The sequence below is a fragment of the Urocitellus parryii genome, chromosome 1 (genome assembly GCF_045843805.1).
Source record: "Urocitellus parryii isolate mUroPar1 chromosome 1, mUroPar1.hap1, whole genome shotgun sequence".
In the NCBI taxonomy this organism is placed as follows: Eukaryota; Metazoa; Chordata; class Mammalia; order Rodentia; family Sciuridae; genus Urocitellus; species Urocitellus parryii.
Genome location: NC_135531.1, coordinates 237,608,172 through 237,624,041, shown reverse-complemented (window position 1 = coordinate 237,624,041; position 15,870 = coordinate 237,608,172). Strand labels below are relative to the sequence as shown.

Here is a 15,870-nt window from a genome sequence, read left to right as displayed (position 1 = left end):
AAATATTTCAAAGCCAAATTTCACAAATCCAAATGATAATAAATTTTACATTGAGGTTTCCATTTTTTTATGTTTGCTAAAATATAAACATTATTCAGGAAGCAAAGCTGAAAATAAGCTTGCCATCTTGGATTGAACTCCGGAGGTGGGGGCAGTGTCTAACAGTACATTTCTATTTACGAATTGTTTTTTTCTTAAGGATGCATACATGTATAAAAAATTCTAGAAGGATAAATTGCTGTGATAAGAGACATTACCTCTGGGTAAGCTAGTTTAAGAGTCCTGTTTTTCATCTTATCCCCCTTTGGACAGACTGAAATTTTTATTATCATGTACATATTTTATTTTTTCAATAAATACAATACGATCTGAAGCCAAATTTCAAAAAACAATAACAAATTTATCTTGAAATATACAAAACTCATGTTATTGAAAACAGAAATATATCAAAACATTTCATCTTATCAAAATTGAACTGCATTTCATTTTATTAATATTCATATTGTATTAGAAGATAAATCCTCTGACCCAGAATATTCTGAATAAGAGGTATTTTTCTATTTGTGTTAAAACTGTGCCTGTTTATAAAACTCTGGAGGTTTTCCAAGTTTTTGTCACATGAAAAAAAAATAGAGTTTAATGTTGATAATTTCAAATGGAAAAGAACCATCGTGACTTGGTTCCTCTTAACAGGATTAATGACTGATCGTCATTTGGCACTCATCCCTCACATGGAATGGAACAGTCTACATCATGATTCCTGTTTCACTGATATAATTCCCAGAAATAATATATTTTTGAACCAGGAGGAAACAACAATATGGAAAAAAATGGATTAATTTTATTCAGGCTTATCTTAAAGCATTCTAATCAAAGCAACAAATCAAAAATCATTAAAAAAAATTGTATAAAACCATTACACTAGGACTAGGGATAAGATTTAGTGGTAGATGGAATAGGGGCAACTATTAGACTAGAAGAAATGTCACATTATTTCTTTGAGGATTCACTAAATTCATACAAATGTAAATATGTCAGCATACACACATACATATACACACATACATGCACTTTCATACATCAATATAAATGTACAAAGAATTATGGATATTTAGTTTCAATGATATAAATTAAAACTTAAATTATGCAATTTTTCTCCTTACTATCACAATCCTGACTCTGAAATTTTTCCCTGAAGATAAAATTATCCTGTTACCAGAAAGACAACATACAATTTTCCCAGTGAATTCTGAATAAGAGGGATTTTTGTTTGTTTGTTTTGAGTCACCTAAATCTACTTGAATATAAAAGATTCCTCAGCTGGTTTCTGTAGCACAGCCCAAGGCTTGGAAGAAGTCATGATCAGGGAGCTTAATCTTCCATAATGATCAGTAAGTCATACTTCAATCTGGCCGACAGAGAAAAGACAAAAAGCTTTCTGGGCCTATGATCTCCTTTTTCTTAGAAGAAATGCAAAACCACATTAATAGATGTCCCTTATACAGGATGTAGCATCACACCATACATGCAGTCATACATGTACCTAGGGTAATGATGGACATCTCATTCTACCATCTTTCCTGCCCCCATGCACCCTCCCCTTTGCCCAATCATAGTTCCTCCATTTTTCACATGCCTCCCCTCCCCGCTTTATGGATCAGCATCCATTTATCAGAGAGAACATTCGGCCTTTGGTTTTGGGGGATTCGCTTATTCACTTAGCATGATATTCTCCAACTCCATCCATTTACCTGCAAATGCTATAATTTTATTCCCTTTTAATACTGAGTAATATTCCATTGTGTGTGTGTGTGTGTGTGTATGTGTGTATATATCACAGTTTCTTTATCCATTCATCTATTGAGAGGCATCTAGGTTGCTTACACAGTTTAGCTATTGTGAACTGAACTGCTATAAAGATTGATGTGGCTACGTTACTATAGTATGCTGATTTTAAGTTCTTTGGGTATAGACTGAGGAGTGGGATAGCTGAGTCAAATGGTGGTTCTATTCCAAGTTTTCTAAGTAATCTCCATACTGCTTTCCAGATTGATTGCACCAATTTGCAATCCCACCAGCAGTGTATGAATGTGCCTTTTCCTGTACATCCTCGTCAACACTTATTATTGACTGTATTCTTTTTATTTGTATGTGGTGCTGAGGATCGAAACCAGCGCTGCGCGCATGCCAGGCAAGCACACTACCGCTTGAGCCACATCCCCAGCCCCTATTGTCTGTATTCTTGATAACTGCCATTCTGACTAGCATGAGATGAAATCTTAGAGTAGTTTTAATTTACATTTCTCTCATTACTAGAGATGTTGAACATTTTTTCATATATTTCTTGATCAAATATATATCTTCTTCTGAGAAATGTCTGTCCTTAGCCCATTTATTAATTGGGTTGTTTGTTTTTGTTGTTGTTGTTAAATTTTTTGAGTTCTTTATACATCCTGGATATTAGTGCTCTATCTAATGTGTGTGTGGCAAAAATTTGTCCAAAAACGTAGGCTCTCTCCTCACCTCATTGTTTCTTTTGCTGAGAAGAAGCTTTTTAGTTTGAGTCCAGAAATGATGTAGTTTTAATGCTTTCTTATGCTACAAAATTATGGAGGAAATCATACACAAATTATTTGTTCTTATAAACTATCCCTGAGGGTCTGTGGTGATTATATTCATTACTTTATTAACACAACAAATATTACTTTAAAAAAACATTTTAAAAAAAACAAATAATGTAAATTAAGAGAACAGGCCACAGTATCAACATTTACCTGTTGCATCAAATTCAATTGGTTGGCACCGGCGGCTAGAAGACCAGTCACATTTGAGCACTTGCCCTCCTTCTACAATCCCAGGCTGGGTAGTGTTTGCTTTGGGAGCTCCCACCAGAAGAAACATCCTACTAAAATACAAAAGGGATGGACAATATTTTAATTGACACCAAGCATCAGCAATATCTTATAATTTATGAGGAGGAATCATTCTCTTGATATTATCCACAACTACTTTTAAAAACTACTCACAGAGGGCATAATTTTCCTTGTTCATTTGGTATTCTCTTACATATATGTACTATTTGGTCTACTTCATCTAAAAAATATCACATGATAACTTCAGGGCTACATTCATTTAAAAATGCACATTGGTCAAATTGTACACTTTAAATATGTACAAATTATTGTATGTCACATATCTCAATAAAGCTGTTTCAAAAACGTATGCTACCTAAAGTCAAGGAAGTTTTATGTCAATTTATGTGATCTGATATTCATTTTTTGAATTTAAATGTAATTTTAATGGTATATAAAAAATGTGTATATTTATGAGGCACGGTAATACATTTTGACACAAGTATACTTTATGTAATATTTAAATCAGAGTGAACATATTTATCTCCACAAGCATTTTATCATTTCTGTTAGGTGAAAACATGCACATTTCTTTCTTCTAGCTTTTTGAAGTATAGAGTACACTGTTATCTATAGTCAACCTACAGTGCAACAGAACACCAGAACTTCCGACACCTAATTGTAATTTAGTGCCCTGTTATGTACTTTCTATATTTTGCAGAGCAAAATAAATAAGTCTACATAGATTATTACAAAGTATGATAATTATAAATATCACCATTTTTCCATTTAAAAAAAAATTATCTTTGTTTAGAACTATTGTATCTCGATCCTTTCATTTAATGGTGACTGAAAAATTTCTCTTCACAAGAGTAATCTAGTGGCTTTCTGGTCAAAGATTATGTATGACTACTATTTCATTTTTTATTAGCATAAAATAAATTGAAGACAAAATAATTAGTAGCCAAAAAACTTAAGTATAAGAAAATGCTGTCTTTTGTTGTGTTTTATTCATTCAAAAAAGGTGTGAATTGAGCATCTCCTCTACATAAAGGCAGTGCAGAACTAGGGACACCTGCTTTCAGTGGGGTGCATATTCCCCTGGAGGCAAGAAACTAGCCAACAAAGAAACAAATTACTCATATTATAATGAAGAGAACCAACAATTGGCCAAGAAAGATTATTTGGGAATAGGGAGAGGAGATCTTCTTCGGATACAGTTCTCTCTAAGGGATGAAGGAGAGCAGAGTTCCTTAAGATAACAGGAATTTTCTCTAGGGAAGCTGTCTTTAAAGAATGGGGAAGAGAAGCCTCCTTAAGAAAAAGCAGTCAGGGAAATGATCTTCCAGAAACTCACAATAAATTGAGGTAAACAACCGGCTGGGGTTGTGACTCAGTGGCAGAGCGCTCGCCTAGCACATGCCAGGTCCTGGATTCCATCCTCAGCACCACATAAAAATAAATAAAGGTATTGTGTCCAACTACAACTAAAAAGTAAAAATTTTTTTTTTTTAAATGGGTAAACAAGATTCTAAAGTGGGCCTTCAGGAGCATCAGGGTGAGGGAAGAGCAGAGAAGAAATGTGGGATGAGGGAGTGGGAGGAAGTGGTTGACGGGGAACCCCAAGCAAGACAGAAAGATCCCAGGCAGGAAAGAATTTAGTCTGCAGGAGTTACAGGAGAAAAGGTGTGGCTGGAGTGAGAGCAAGCTGGGAGTGGCACAGAAAAACAGTTTGGGAGTCTGGCACAAGTCATTTGCAACCTTAAGAAAACTAAGTTTCATGCTCTTTGGGGAAAGCATTAGGAAGGGAATACAGCGAGGTATGGTGGTACACTCTGGTAATCCCAGCTACTCTGCAGGCTGAGGCAAGAGATCACAACTTTGAGGTCCAACCTGTGGCTATGTAGGGAGACCCTGTCTCCAAAAAAAAAAGAAAAGAAAAGAAAAAGAGAAAGAAAGAGAAGAATAATCTGGGCACAGTGGCACACGCCTATAATCCCAGAGGCTCAGGAGGATCTCAAGTTCAAAGCCAGCCTCAGCAAAAGCAAGGGCCTAAGCAACTCTGTGAGACCCTGTCTCTAAATAAAATACAAAATAGGGCTGGGGATGTGGCTCAGTGGTCCAATGCTTCCCAAGCTCAATCCCCAGTACCAAAAATAAAGAGAAAATAGAACAAGGAAAGCAAGAGATCTGCAACGGAGCCGGGAGGTGACAGTGACCTGCAGTAGGAAGGTGGGTGGAGAGAGGAAGGTGGGCAGATTGAAGAAATCTGCAGTAGAATAAACAGGGAGAGTTGGTGGCTCTGAAGATGGGAGAAAGGGATATTTCTTGCATGCATGGATTCGAGGGAAGCTTATAGAGTCTAGAAGTGGAAGGCAGATTAAGTATTTACAGGAAATCATGAATTTAGCTCAGTATGTCAACTTGAGATGTCTGAGACACCTAATTGGTAGCCTGGAGCTCTGAGGAGAGCTCTGCCTGAGAAATAGTGTGCTGAGAGTATCAGATCATAAAGCAAATGAGTTCACCCCCCCGGAGGAGCTTTAGAGAGAAGTCATCCTAGGAGAACACTCCAAAGAGGAACTACTCTCAGGAATTCAGAGGAGAAAGAGGATACAGTGGAGACTCTCAGTCTTCTAAAGAAACTGATTGAGATGCAGAGGAAGACAAAACAGGATATGGGTAGACACAGCACTAAGTAAATGCTATGTCATTATCATTCATTTCCTTAAATGCTGAGTATATTTACAACTGTTTTCCCCTTTTGTGAAATTATGAGCAAACCTATATTTTAAATGTGAAATGCACTAATTTTAATTTTCTTAAGTTCAATTTCAATTTCATTTATTCTGGGCAGGAGCCACCGAATTTCATCTAGACTAGACAAATAACTGGCTGTGTGAATTACTAGTTATAAGCATCTTCCTGTCTGACACTTATCTTGAAACCTGCAAATTGAAAATAAAAATGAAACTCACAAGCAAACCACGCCCTGTTTAATAAAGCTTTATGCAGTCATATTTGGCATCAATAATACACCAATGCTGGGTCTCTTCCATTATAACAAAATAATTCTGGTTAGGAAATCAACTTAGTTTTCATTCAGTAAGAATCTTTCATAAGTAAAAAAAAATTAGGATTGAGTAAATGAACTGCCACCTACTCCTACTCCTGACCCTTACCCCCCACACGCATACCACAACCCCCTTATTCTTTTCCTAGAGCAGAGCTGATTTACATAGCCAAATTACATAGGTATGTGAATTTACATTTATGTAAATATATAAATTACATGTATAATGTTCTTTTCTTTCAGTAGGTTAAAACTTTGACCACAGGGCTGGTGATGTAGCTCAGTAAGAGAGTACTTGCCTAGCATGAAAATCTAGTGCTAGTTATAGCTCCACCACCATTAAAGAAAAAATGATCACAAAAATCACAAAACTGTCCATCATTTGAATTAAATATTTTTTTTTCCTGTATATCTTGAGGAAAAATAACATTTCACACAAGTGTGCATTTCAAGGGCTATACCTTGAAAAGGGATTGGGTCATTTATGCAGTAGTCTAAGAAGGGTAATACACAGGTATGGACATGTTTTGAGTGTTGTGGACCATACCAGGCTCCAGGAAGTTAGGACTAGTTTACAGAATCTGCCTTGACACCTACATTCAAATTCATTTCTAGATTGGTATCAATTATCACTTTATAGAACCATTTATAATGTTTTGTCAAAACTATTGTTCCCACCTTATGATAAATTGCTTCTTCGAATATAGGGGGCTCTAATTCACCCTTATGCCTGCCACATATATAAGTTCATAATGGAGTAACAAGCAAATTTAATAATTATAGTTCTCAAACTAATCACATATTTTTAAAAAGTAATTTTCCAGTATGCTCTAATATCCCTAGGATGTAGAAACCATCCTCTACTAAATGTCCAACCATTTAATTATCCTTAAAACAATTTCCCTATTCAAAAATTTTATTCAAAGACAGATACAGTGGTGGGAGCAGTGACACATGTCTGTAATCCCAGCAGCTCGGGAGGCTGAGGCAGGAGGATCAAGAGTTCAAAGCCAGCTTCAGCAAAAGCAAGGTGCTAAGCAACTCAATGATACCCTAAATAAAATATAAAATAGGGCTGGAGATTTGGCTCAGTGGTGAAGTGCCCCTGAGTTCAATCCCTGGTACACCGCCCCCGCCCCCCCAAAAAAAGACAGGTATGGTGATGCACCCCCATAATCCCAGCAACTCAGAGGGCTCAGCCAGGAGGATGAAAGTTGGAGGCCAGTCTCGGCAACTTAGCAAGGTCCTAAGCAATTTAAGAGACCTTATCTCAAAGTAAAAAATATAAAAATCACTGGGGGATGTAGCACAGTGGTAAAGCACCCCAGGTTCAATTCCCAGTACCCAAAACCAAAAAAAAAAAACTAAACTCTATTCAATTTTGGACTCTAGATATCTTCTTTACTTGGCACCATGAGACAGAAAGAGCTGGGAAGATTTTAAGCCTTCAGCAAAGATGGAAGAAAGGACGCAGTAGGAGAGTCCTCGGAATGAAAACAGCACTGTGTTGGCAGCACATAGCTTGAGTTCCTTGAATAAGACCACAAACAAGGCTGCCGCTTTTCATCAGACCATTTGCACATTATAAGCATGAAATGACAGTAATTAGATGTACTAATATGGATGCTCACCCAGCTTTCCTAAACATATCTTCATGTGTAGTCTTGTATACTGGTGAAATACACAAAAAATAGTAGAATAATATAAAAGGAATACCTAAATGCTAGCCTACTAGAAGAAAAAAGCTAAAGATACTTTAATTACTTTTAAGATATTTAAGCATTTTTTAAAAGAGAGAAACAGAGAGATGGAGAAAGTAAGACTACCTTAGACATATGTTAAAGTCTTAAGAGATAGCTTTGTAGTGAAAAAAATAAATATTTGCATAGAATAAAACATATAGAATGGTAAAAGATGTTATCTGAGAAAATTAAGGAATAGAAAAAGCAATACATGTTGCAAAAATTAAAAGCCTGTTTATGAAATGCTTTATTTTAAAAAAAAATCAAGTAAGTTTAAAGTTGAGAGAGGTAACAAACCAGAAAAAAATGTTCATACTATAAGCATCACAGTCTGATGGAACGTTTGGCATTAAAAGCTATAAATACTGCAAATCAATTGAAGAAGTCACTTTAAATCTCTGAGTCCCTGGTTCCCTGTTCCAGTGAATGCAAATAACAATGTCCACTACAATTATTTACAAGAAAAATTTTCTAAAGGTGAATAGCAGACAAATGCAAACTTAGACAATCCAAAAACATCCTAAAAATACAAGATGTTGGCATCAGAACTATCAATGACAATTAATACAATTAATAAACTATTCCCTAACAAAGTAGAAAATATAAAACTAAAAATATGTTTCGAAAAGCCAGTTTTCTCAAAGGGCTATTGAGTCCAGTAACTCAAATGAAGGAAAAACTGATAAAGGATAGAAAATTTAGCCTACAACATTTTTCTGACAAAGCGGACAGGTTGAGTGTATGCACAGAGTTCCAGAAAGCTGACAAGAGATTTCACTGATGAACAATGAAATCATCATTCTATGGCTATATACAGTTATTCATCTATGGCTGAATAACAACTTCAATTCATGTCTTCAACTTTTTCCTGACAGACTCCATCTCTCTCCAAAAAATTTGCCCAAGAATATTATCAGGATCCCCGTCCGCACCATTCTTTTGCCATGACTGGATTCCTAAGCTTTAAGTGACTCCTTAGGACTCCAAAATTAAAGTTTATATCCCCAGGGTATGTTATTAATAACATGCCAAGAACTGCTCAAAGATAAGGGGGGAAAGTACAGCAAGGGAGAGAGTGCGGGGAAGAATGAGCAGGAGGAGGGAGACAGGAGGAAAGGAACAAAAGAGGACAAGAGAAGAGAAGGGAAAAAGGGGAGGGAAGAGGTGTAAGAAGTAGAAAAAGAAGTGAGAGACAGACAGCAGGATCCGAAAACCAACCAGGAAGATGGCCTTTGGATGCACTTCCCATCCAAGGAGCACTTGAAGGGCAGTTGCTTCAGGGAATGTGACCCTGGCTACCAAGGGAGGGCAACCTGCCAAACCAGGACAAGGACATTTTTCAAGCCCTCCAAATGAACTGAGTTATTTGGCTGCTTTCAGCACTGACCTTTTCAAGATAAAACATGTTTTAATATATTTAGCTCCATTCTGAGGTGACCCATGAGACTTCACCAAAAGGAATTTTGGGAAAAATATACCATACATGCATGTACAAAGCCATGTAGATAAAGTAGTGCTGAATGTCATCTCACAGCTCTATAATTCCAGTTTCAGATTTACCTTCATTTAAAAAATATACTAGGATCAGCAATTGTATGATGTAAAACAGAAACAGTAACTGAAAACCCCATCGATTTTTTCCTTTCTCTAATGTCCTATGAACCTGTGGCCTTAATCAGGAGTAATCTACCTAGGATTTGCTTTCTAAGTAATAAAGACTGTAGCCCCCACATAGGTGCTATTTATGATGAAAAAAAAAATCAGCCAGCAAAGCCAAAGCCACACTGAAGTTTATGAACTGAAGTCATTTTTTAAAGTGTCGTGACAATGTTCACAATGGTAAAGGGAGAAATGAAATGAGAAGTTTTAAGAAGTGCACACAGATTGAGGCAGACCACAATGGCCTTATCTGGGTTGACAAGTCTGGACTCCCCTGGCAATGCAAGCACTTTTGAAGGAACCCGAGTGGCAGAAGAACTTTAGGATCCAAATGGATGTTTCTGAAATATAAAACTAAAAGAAACACATACAATGTCTGATACATCCCCAAGAGCCACATGACGGTCAGAGAAGGGACAACCTGAGCACCAGAGGCCACACCTGTGATGACTAGGGCCGAGACAAAAAAGGCAGTAACAGAAGTGGAAAGCGGAGAGGGACACCAGGAAACCTTAACAGAGGAGGGACCTCTGAGACCTTCTGCTGGTGACTAAGCACTGACTAACGCTGGAGGAGTGCAGTAGGAGAGAAAAAGAAAAATAGAAAATGAGAGGGAGGAATATGAAATTATTTCCAGGGCAACAGTGAAAATGCTGACACCACTAATAGAAGCAGAGGTACCACGGAGATCTCTTGGTAAAAAGGAATGAATTAAGATGGGCTCATCAAGGAGAAATGAGCCACAATCCACTGGAATATCACGACTGAGCTCTGCTTTTAGATCTGAGATGCAACCAGGGCAGCAGTTTTGTTTTAAAACTTTCCAGGTATTGCCATGTCAGGACTTCCAGAGGTTTAAAAGTAAATTCTCCTTCCATAAAATACTCATCCATCCCTTGTCCTGCAATACACAGTAACAATAAAAAAGAGCCATTTGTTTCTTTTAAAAAAAAAAAAATTTTTTTTTTGTTGTAGATGGACACAATACCTTTATTTTGTTTTATTTATTTTTATGTGGTGCTGAGGATCAAACATTCAAGGCAAGCGCTCCACCACTGAGCCACAACCCCAGCCCAAATCCATTTGTTTCTAATGAGGAAAAAACCAAAAATTTGAATTTAGTGCTATATAGCACTATTTGTGTGTGTGTGTGTGTGTGTATAATGCACAACACCATTTATACATGTATGTATACATATATATATGTATACATACACACATATATTTAAAATGAGAACTTTATATACTACTTGGAGAATGAATATGTGTACATATGTAGATATGTATGTAAAATGAGACCCTTATGACATACTACTTTGAGAATACATAAGGAAATTGCTTTCTTTAGAACTTCATCATGTGGGGCTGGGCTTGTAGCTCAGTAGTGGAGTACTTGACTACCATGTGTGAGGCGCTGGGTTCTATCCTCAGCACCACATAAACAATGTCTACCTAACACTACAAAAAATAAATATTAAAAAAAAAATCATTATGTGGAGCCAGGCACAGTGGCACAAACCTGTAATCCCAACAACCTGGGAGCCTGAGGCAGGAGGATCAAAAGTTTGAGGCCAGTCTCGGCAACTTAGCACAGCCCTAAGCAACCTGAGGAAACCCTGTCTCAAAATAAAAAATTAAAAGGGTTGGAGAAAGAGCTCAGTGGCAAACCCTTCCTGGGCTCAATTGTCATTAAGGGGGGGAAAAAATCATTATTTGTGGAAAAAGTTGGGTGGTGGAGAGCAGTAAGCTGGAGATGTAGTGCAGTAGTAGAGATCTTGCCTAGCATTCATAGAACCCTGGGTTTGATCCCCAGCAGGCAGGGATTGGAGAGAGGTAGGAGGGTGTACATGACAGGATGCAGTATTTGAAGACATAAAGCAAGTGGGATTTGAATTACACAGGCTAACTTTTGCTCCTTCCTTATCCCTACCCCACACCAAGCTGCTCAAATAACTTAAGACTAAACTCTTGGCTGCTATTTCCCTGTCTATATGTACTAGTTCATGGCCTTTCCCCTACTTCCCCTGGTGGTTTGTACTGAAATAAGATATAAGTAAAAGTGCTTTGCAAATTGTAAAATAGATTTACCAATGTAAAATATCATTATAGTACTTTAAACCTAGTATTCAGCTTTTAATTTCTCCAATTATTCTGCACACACACACACAAAAAAAAAAAAAAAACAGGATTGGACTGGGGTTGTGTACCTCAGTGGTAAAGTGCTCGCCTTGCACATGAGAGGCACTGGGTTCAATCCCCAGCACCACATAAAAATAAAATAAAGGTATCGTGTCCATCTACAACTAAAAAAATATTTAAAAAAAAAGAAAAACAGGATTACAGTTCTTGGCCTTAATCTGATCTTTCAATTTTATGTAAATATAACAACATTGTATCCATAAGTCAATTCGAACAAAAAGAAAACTATGCAATGCTAATATTTTATTGACCATGATTTTTAAAAACTATTTTTAGAAATTCCAACTTCAAACCTAATACTCATCTATGGAGCAATATTTTGAGTGGCAACCTTAACATTTCTGCTTAGTACTTCATTTTCCCTTCTCTTTAATAAACATCGGCCCACAACAACAATAATATGGAGATAATTCAATAATAATTTTTCTACTACTGTGTACCTTAGTTCATCTTTATCTTAGTTTAAAAAATAAGAAGAAATAAAAATAAGGTATAAAACAGTTCTATAGCTTGCATAAGATATTTGGACACTTTAAACGATAAGGGGCAGCAGTAAACTTCATAACTGTTGCTTGCTCACTAATTCTTCTTCCTGTGCAGGAAAGAAATTCCTTAAGTAGAAAACACCTTTTATTATGTGTTTTTCCCTCTTATTAGTTTATGATAACACCAAATAACAATAATAAATCCAACTAGCAATATAGTAAATGACATCCCATGTACCTTGGATTCAATGCTTATTAAATTTAAAAGTGTGTTTCTACAAAATTAAGCATAATTTTAAAATTAATCTGTGTTTAATCTGAAAAGATGAGTAGAAACCTTTGTTTATATATTTTATTTTTTAAAAAACTTCAAAGGGTTTCCATTTGCTTCATTTTTTAATTTAATTTTAATACTAGGGTTTCCTACTCTACTAGTAACAAAGTTGCTGATGAATACTTTAAAATATTACATGAACTTAAACCCTATTTCAATTTTAGGTTACCATTAAAGGCCAACAGGTGAGATTATATAAACATATGAGGTCATATAGATGTATGAAGTCCTAGTATATTCAATGATCATAATGACTGGCCAAAGATTAGCCACGTGCCTTGCAACAGCAAATATCATCAATAGTAAATATTACTGTGTTTTCCATAATAATACTTAAAAGTGTGTCATCTTGTCAAGTATCCCTACACTGAACTCAAGGAAATTGTTGCAGAATATCTGCAAAACACTCCATCAGTTTTGAAGTATTTAAATGCTTGCTTTTCACAAAAGACACATTATACATTTAATTATCAGAAATTCTAAACAAATTAAATCTAAAGGTGCATCCTTAGAAGCAACTGAAATGTATTATACTGTCAAAGGATATGTACTTTAAAATATCTGTGAACAAAAATTTTTAAATGGTAAAACTAGCTAAAATGATGAAATCAAGAAGTAGCACACTGGTAGAGTGTATTCTTAGCATATATGAGGCCCTTTCATCTAATCTCTGGTATTCCCTCCTCCCCTAAAAAACATTACATAGAATGTGAAGTTGTAAATGCTATCTGAAGTTATTATCATTTTTACCACTTTGGAAAAATCTGTGCTCAGGTCATACAAGAACCACTGTGACTGGAAATGACAAACAAATCTAAGTCTGCTACATGAAACAATGCCTAGTTTCCACTAACTGCATCCAATCTAAGTATTGTTGCAAAAGTTGTTATCAAAATGAATGATACTCAGTAACATTCAGAAAAAAAAATGACAAGAACAAATCCTAAAGAATATCCTAACAGTCATAGAAAAATATGTAGACCACCCTCAAATTAGGCATGAATGTATTGGGAAAATGGTCTTAAGTACTGACCATCCAAATTATCCTGTACCTTCCTCCTAACCTCCCAAAAAAGGATACCTAACAGAGAAAACATAGAAACAAAAATATGTTAAAACTTCTAAAAACTTAGATCCAAATGTACAGTATCCCTCTTGAAAAGATTTAAACACCATAACTTATGCAGTGAACACTCTTAAGTTAAATCAGTATTTCTAAGGCTAAAATGGGAGTGGAGTGGGGGTGGGGTGGGGGTGAGAATGATGTCAGTGTTCAGTAGAGTCAGAGACAATCTGCAATCCAATAATGAACATATAACTGTTTCAAATCCTGAGGGTCTTTGCAAAGCGGAACGCTGCCAATTTGAAAACATAACTGAATTACAAAAATAATGCAGCATTCAAGTGACCTGCAGCAAGTGAAAACTCAGCAAACACTCTTGTTCTTTCTGAACAATGACCTAAATAGTGAATCACTATAAAAAGCGCAGATGACACATTCAATTCATCTGTTCAACTCAAATGCTCAAATGTCTGACAGTCCCAAAGATAAGACACAATGAATTTAATACAACAATATGGTCACTTTAGTCATCAGAATGTCTGGAAAAGGAGTGAGAAGAAACAGAATCAGACTAAGAGGCGGAAAGAGTGGGGGAGGGAGAAAAGAATGGGTGTTAAATCTGTGAAGCAGAAAAGGGCCAACTGGTACAGGAGAAAACGAAGTTGGGAGATGAAATTAACCAAAACAGAAGCTGGGCGAAGTCCGGCAGGACCAGTCTTTGTTGATTTCCCACTTTTCCTAAATTTTAAGAACAGATCTGCTTCAAAGCTCTCTCTCCTTCTGCCCCCAACCAATTTTAAGAGATGGAACTGGGTGTCGATCGTTCTCCCACTCCGGATATAAGCCACCCCGGAGTTGGTGTGGTTGGAACACACAGACGCCAGGGTCCTCGGGGGAGATCAGCCCGGGGGTGGGGAAACGCAGGGTGGGTGCGCGGTGGGGGAGGGGGTGGGCTCGCGTTCCAAGTGCCGCCACTTACGAAGACGCGCTGGGCACGAAGAAATCTACCGCGAAGCCGAAGTAACTTCCCTCCGGGCCAGAGTACTCGGCGGGACTGTCCACATCTAGGTTGAAGGCGCCGCAGAGAGGCAGAAGGAGTCCGGAGACGAGAAGCAGGAGGCGGCCGGAGCGAAGGTGCAGCCGCCTTCGCACGGGAGAATCCATAGCCAAAGTGCACCCGGGACGCCGAGCCCGGAGCGGCGGCCGCCCCTCCCGGGGCGCACGGTGCCAGCGGCCGGCCGCCTGCGCGCTCCCAAACTTGTCGGCCGCTCTCTTCCCAGCTAGCCTGGGACAGCTCTGGGAGAGGCGGGGGGGCTGTTTCCAAGTGGCTGCCCTGGAAGTGGGGCGCAGGGTGCGCGAGGCGGGGGCGGCAGTGCGAGTGCCCCTCGCCTCCTGTGAGCTTGGCTCAACGCAGCGTCACCGGCTGGGGACTGCCAGGGTGAGCGCCGCACCTCGGGCCTGAGAGCTGCGGCGGGCAGTGGGAGGAGGCAGGGCAGGAGGAGGAGCCGGCTGGGGAGGCCGAGCAGCCCAGCCCCGGGAGGAAGTTGGAGGGGAAGAGTCGTTCTCCGACTGGAGAGAGCCAAAAGCACTTCCGTGCGCGCTGTCGCAGCCTGTCCCAAGAGCGGGGCTCCCGTGCCGTCTTAATCCCTTGGAGCCCGGGTTAGCGGCAGTACTCCTTGACGATGGCCTCAAACCGAGAACGCAGAGTTGAGGTCAAGTGATGGTCAAGTGTCCTCCCGCTTTCACAGGAGTGGCAAGGCACCCCACGTCCCCCGGTCGTGCCAGGAACTTTTAAGAATGCTGAAAGCTTTATCCGCTTCTCGTATTTCTACTACTTAGCCTGGCAGACTCTCACCAGCGAAACTATAATTATTTGTCTTTTTCCTCCCCATTCCATCCCACACACAAACACTGAACATAATTATAAAGTTCCAGAGTGCTAGCACAGCCTCTCACAAGCGAGGTGTGTTAAAACGGAATTGCAGTGGCTGACAAAAAGATTGGTGAGGCAGAGAATCGGTAGTAATCGTTTTAAAGCAAATCAAAATAGTCGAATTCCCGGTTTGTTAGTTGAAATTGTATAATTTCAGAAAACTGATTCAATGACTTTGGATAGACATACTTTGAGAGCTGGAGGAAGGAATATGCACCACAGAAACAAAGGCCCCTGGTAGTTCCCTTGCTGTTGGCAACACTGGACTGAGAGATTTCTGCAGGACAAAAACCCTGACATTTTTCTTTATACTCCCAGTTGCTACCACCTTGCCAAGCAAATAATAAACAATAAAATGGCGCATCAGTGAATGAATGGCAGATAAAATGATGAGTAAATTTTGCTCAGAGAAGTGACTTTCCCATGTTGTGCATCACTTGTTAAAGAATTTGATGAAAAGGATAAAATATAAATAGGTTATGTGGACCTGATTTTACAAGTACTGGAACAGTAATTTCAAAGTTTTCCCT

At 38.3% G+C, this 15,870-nt stretch overlaps 1 protein-coding gene across 1 annotated transcript in view; it reads right to left on the bottom strand.

Moving 5' to 3' along the window:
* Window positions 1-14,821, bottom strand: part of Itgav (integrin subunit alpha V) — an 89,610-nt gene extending 74,789 nt beyond the window's left edge. Inside the window, exons 1-2 of the mRNA XM_026400731.2 lie at window positions 14,387-14,821; window positions 2,775-2,905 (exon numbers count right to left, since the gene is read on the bottom strand). Coding sequence (XP_026256516.2) covers window positions 2,775-2,905; window positions 14,387-14,571 — 316 coding nt within the window. The 5' untranslated portion in view covers window positions 14,572-14,821. The remainder of the gene's footprint in view (window positions 1-2,774; window positions 2,906-14,386) is intronic.
* Window positions 14,822-15,870: the final 1,049 nt, after the last annotated feature.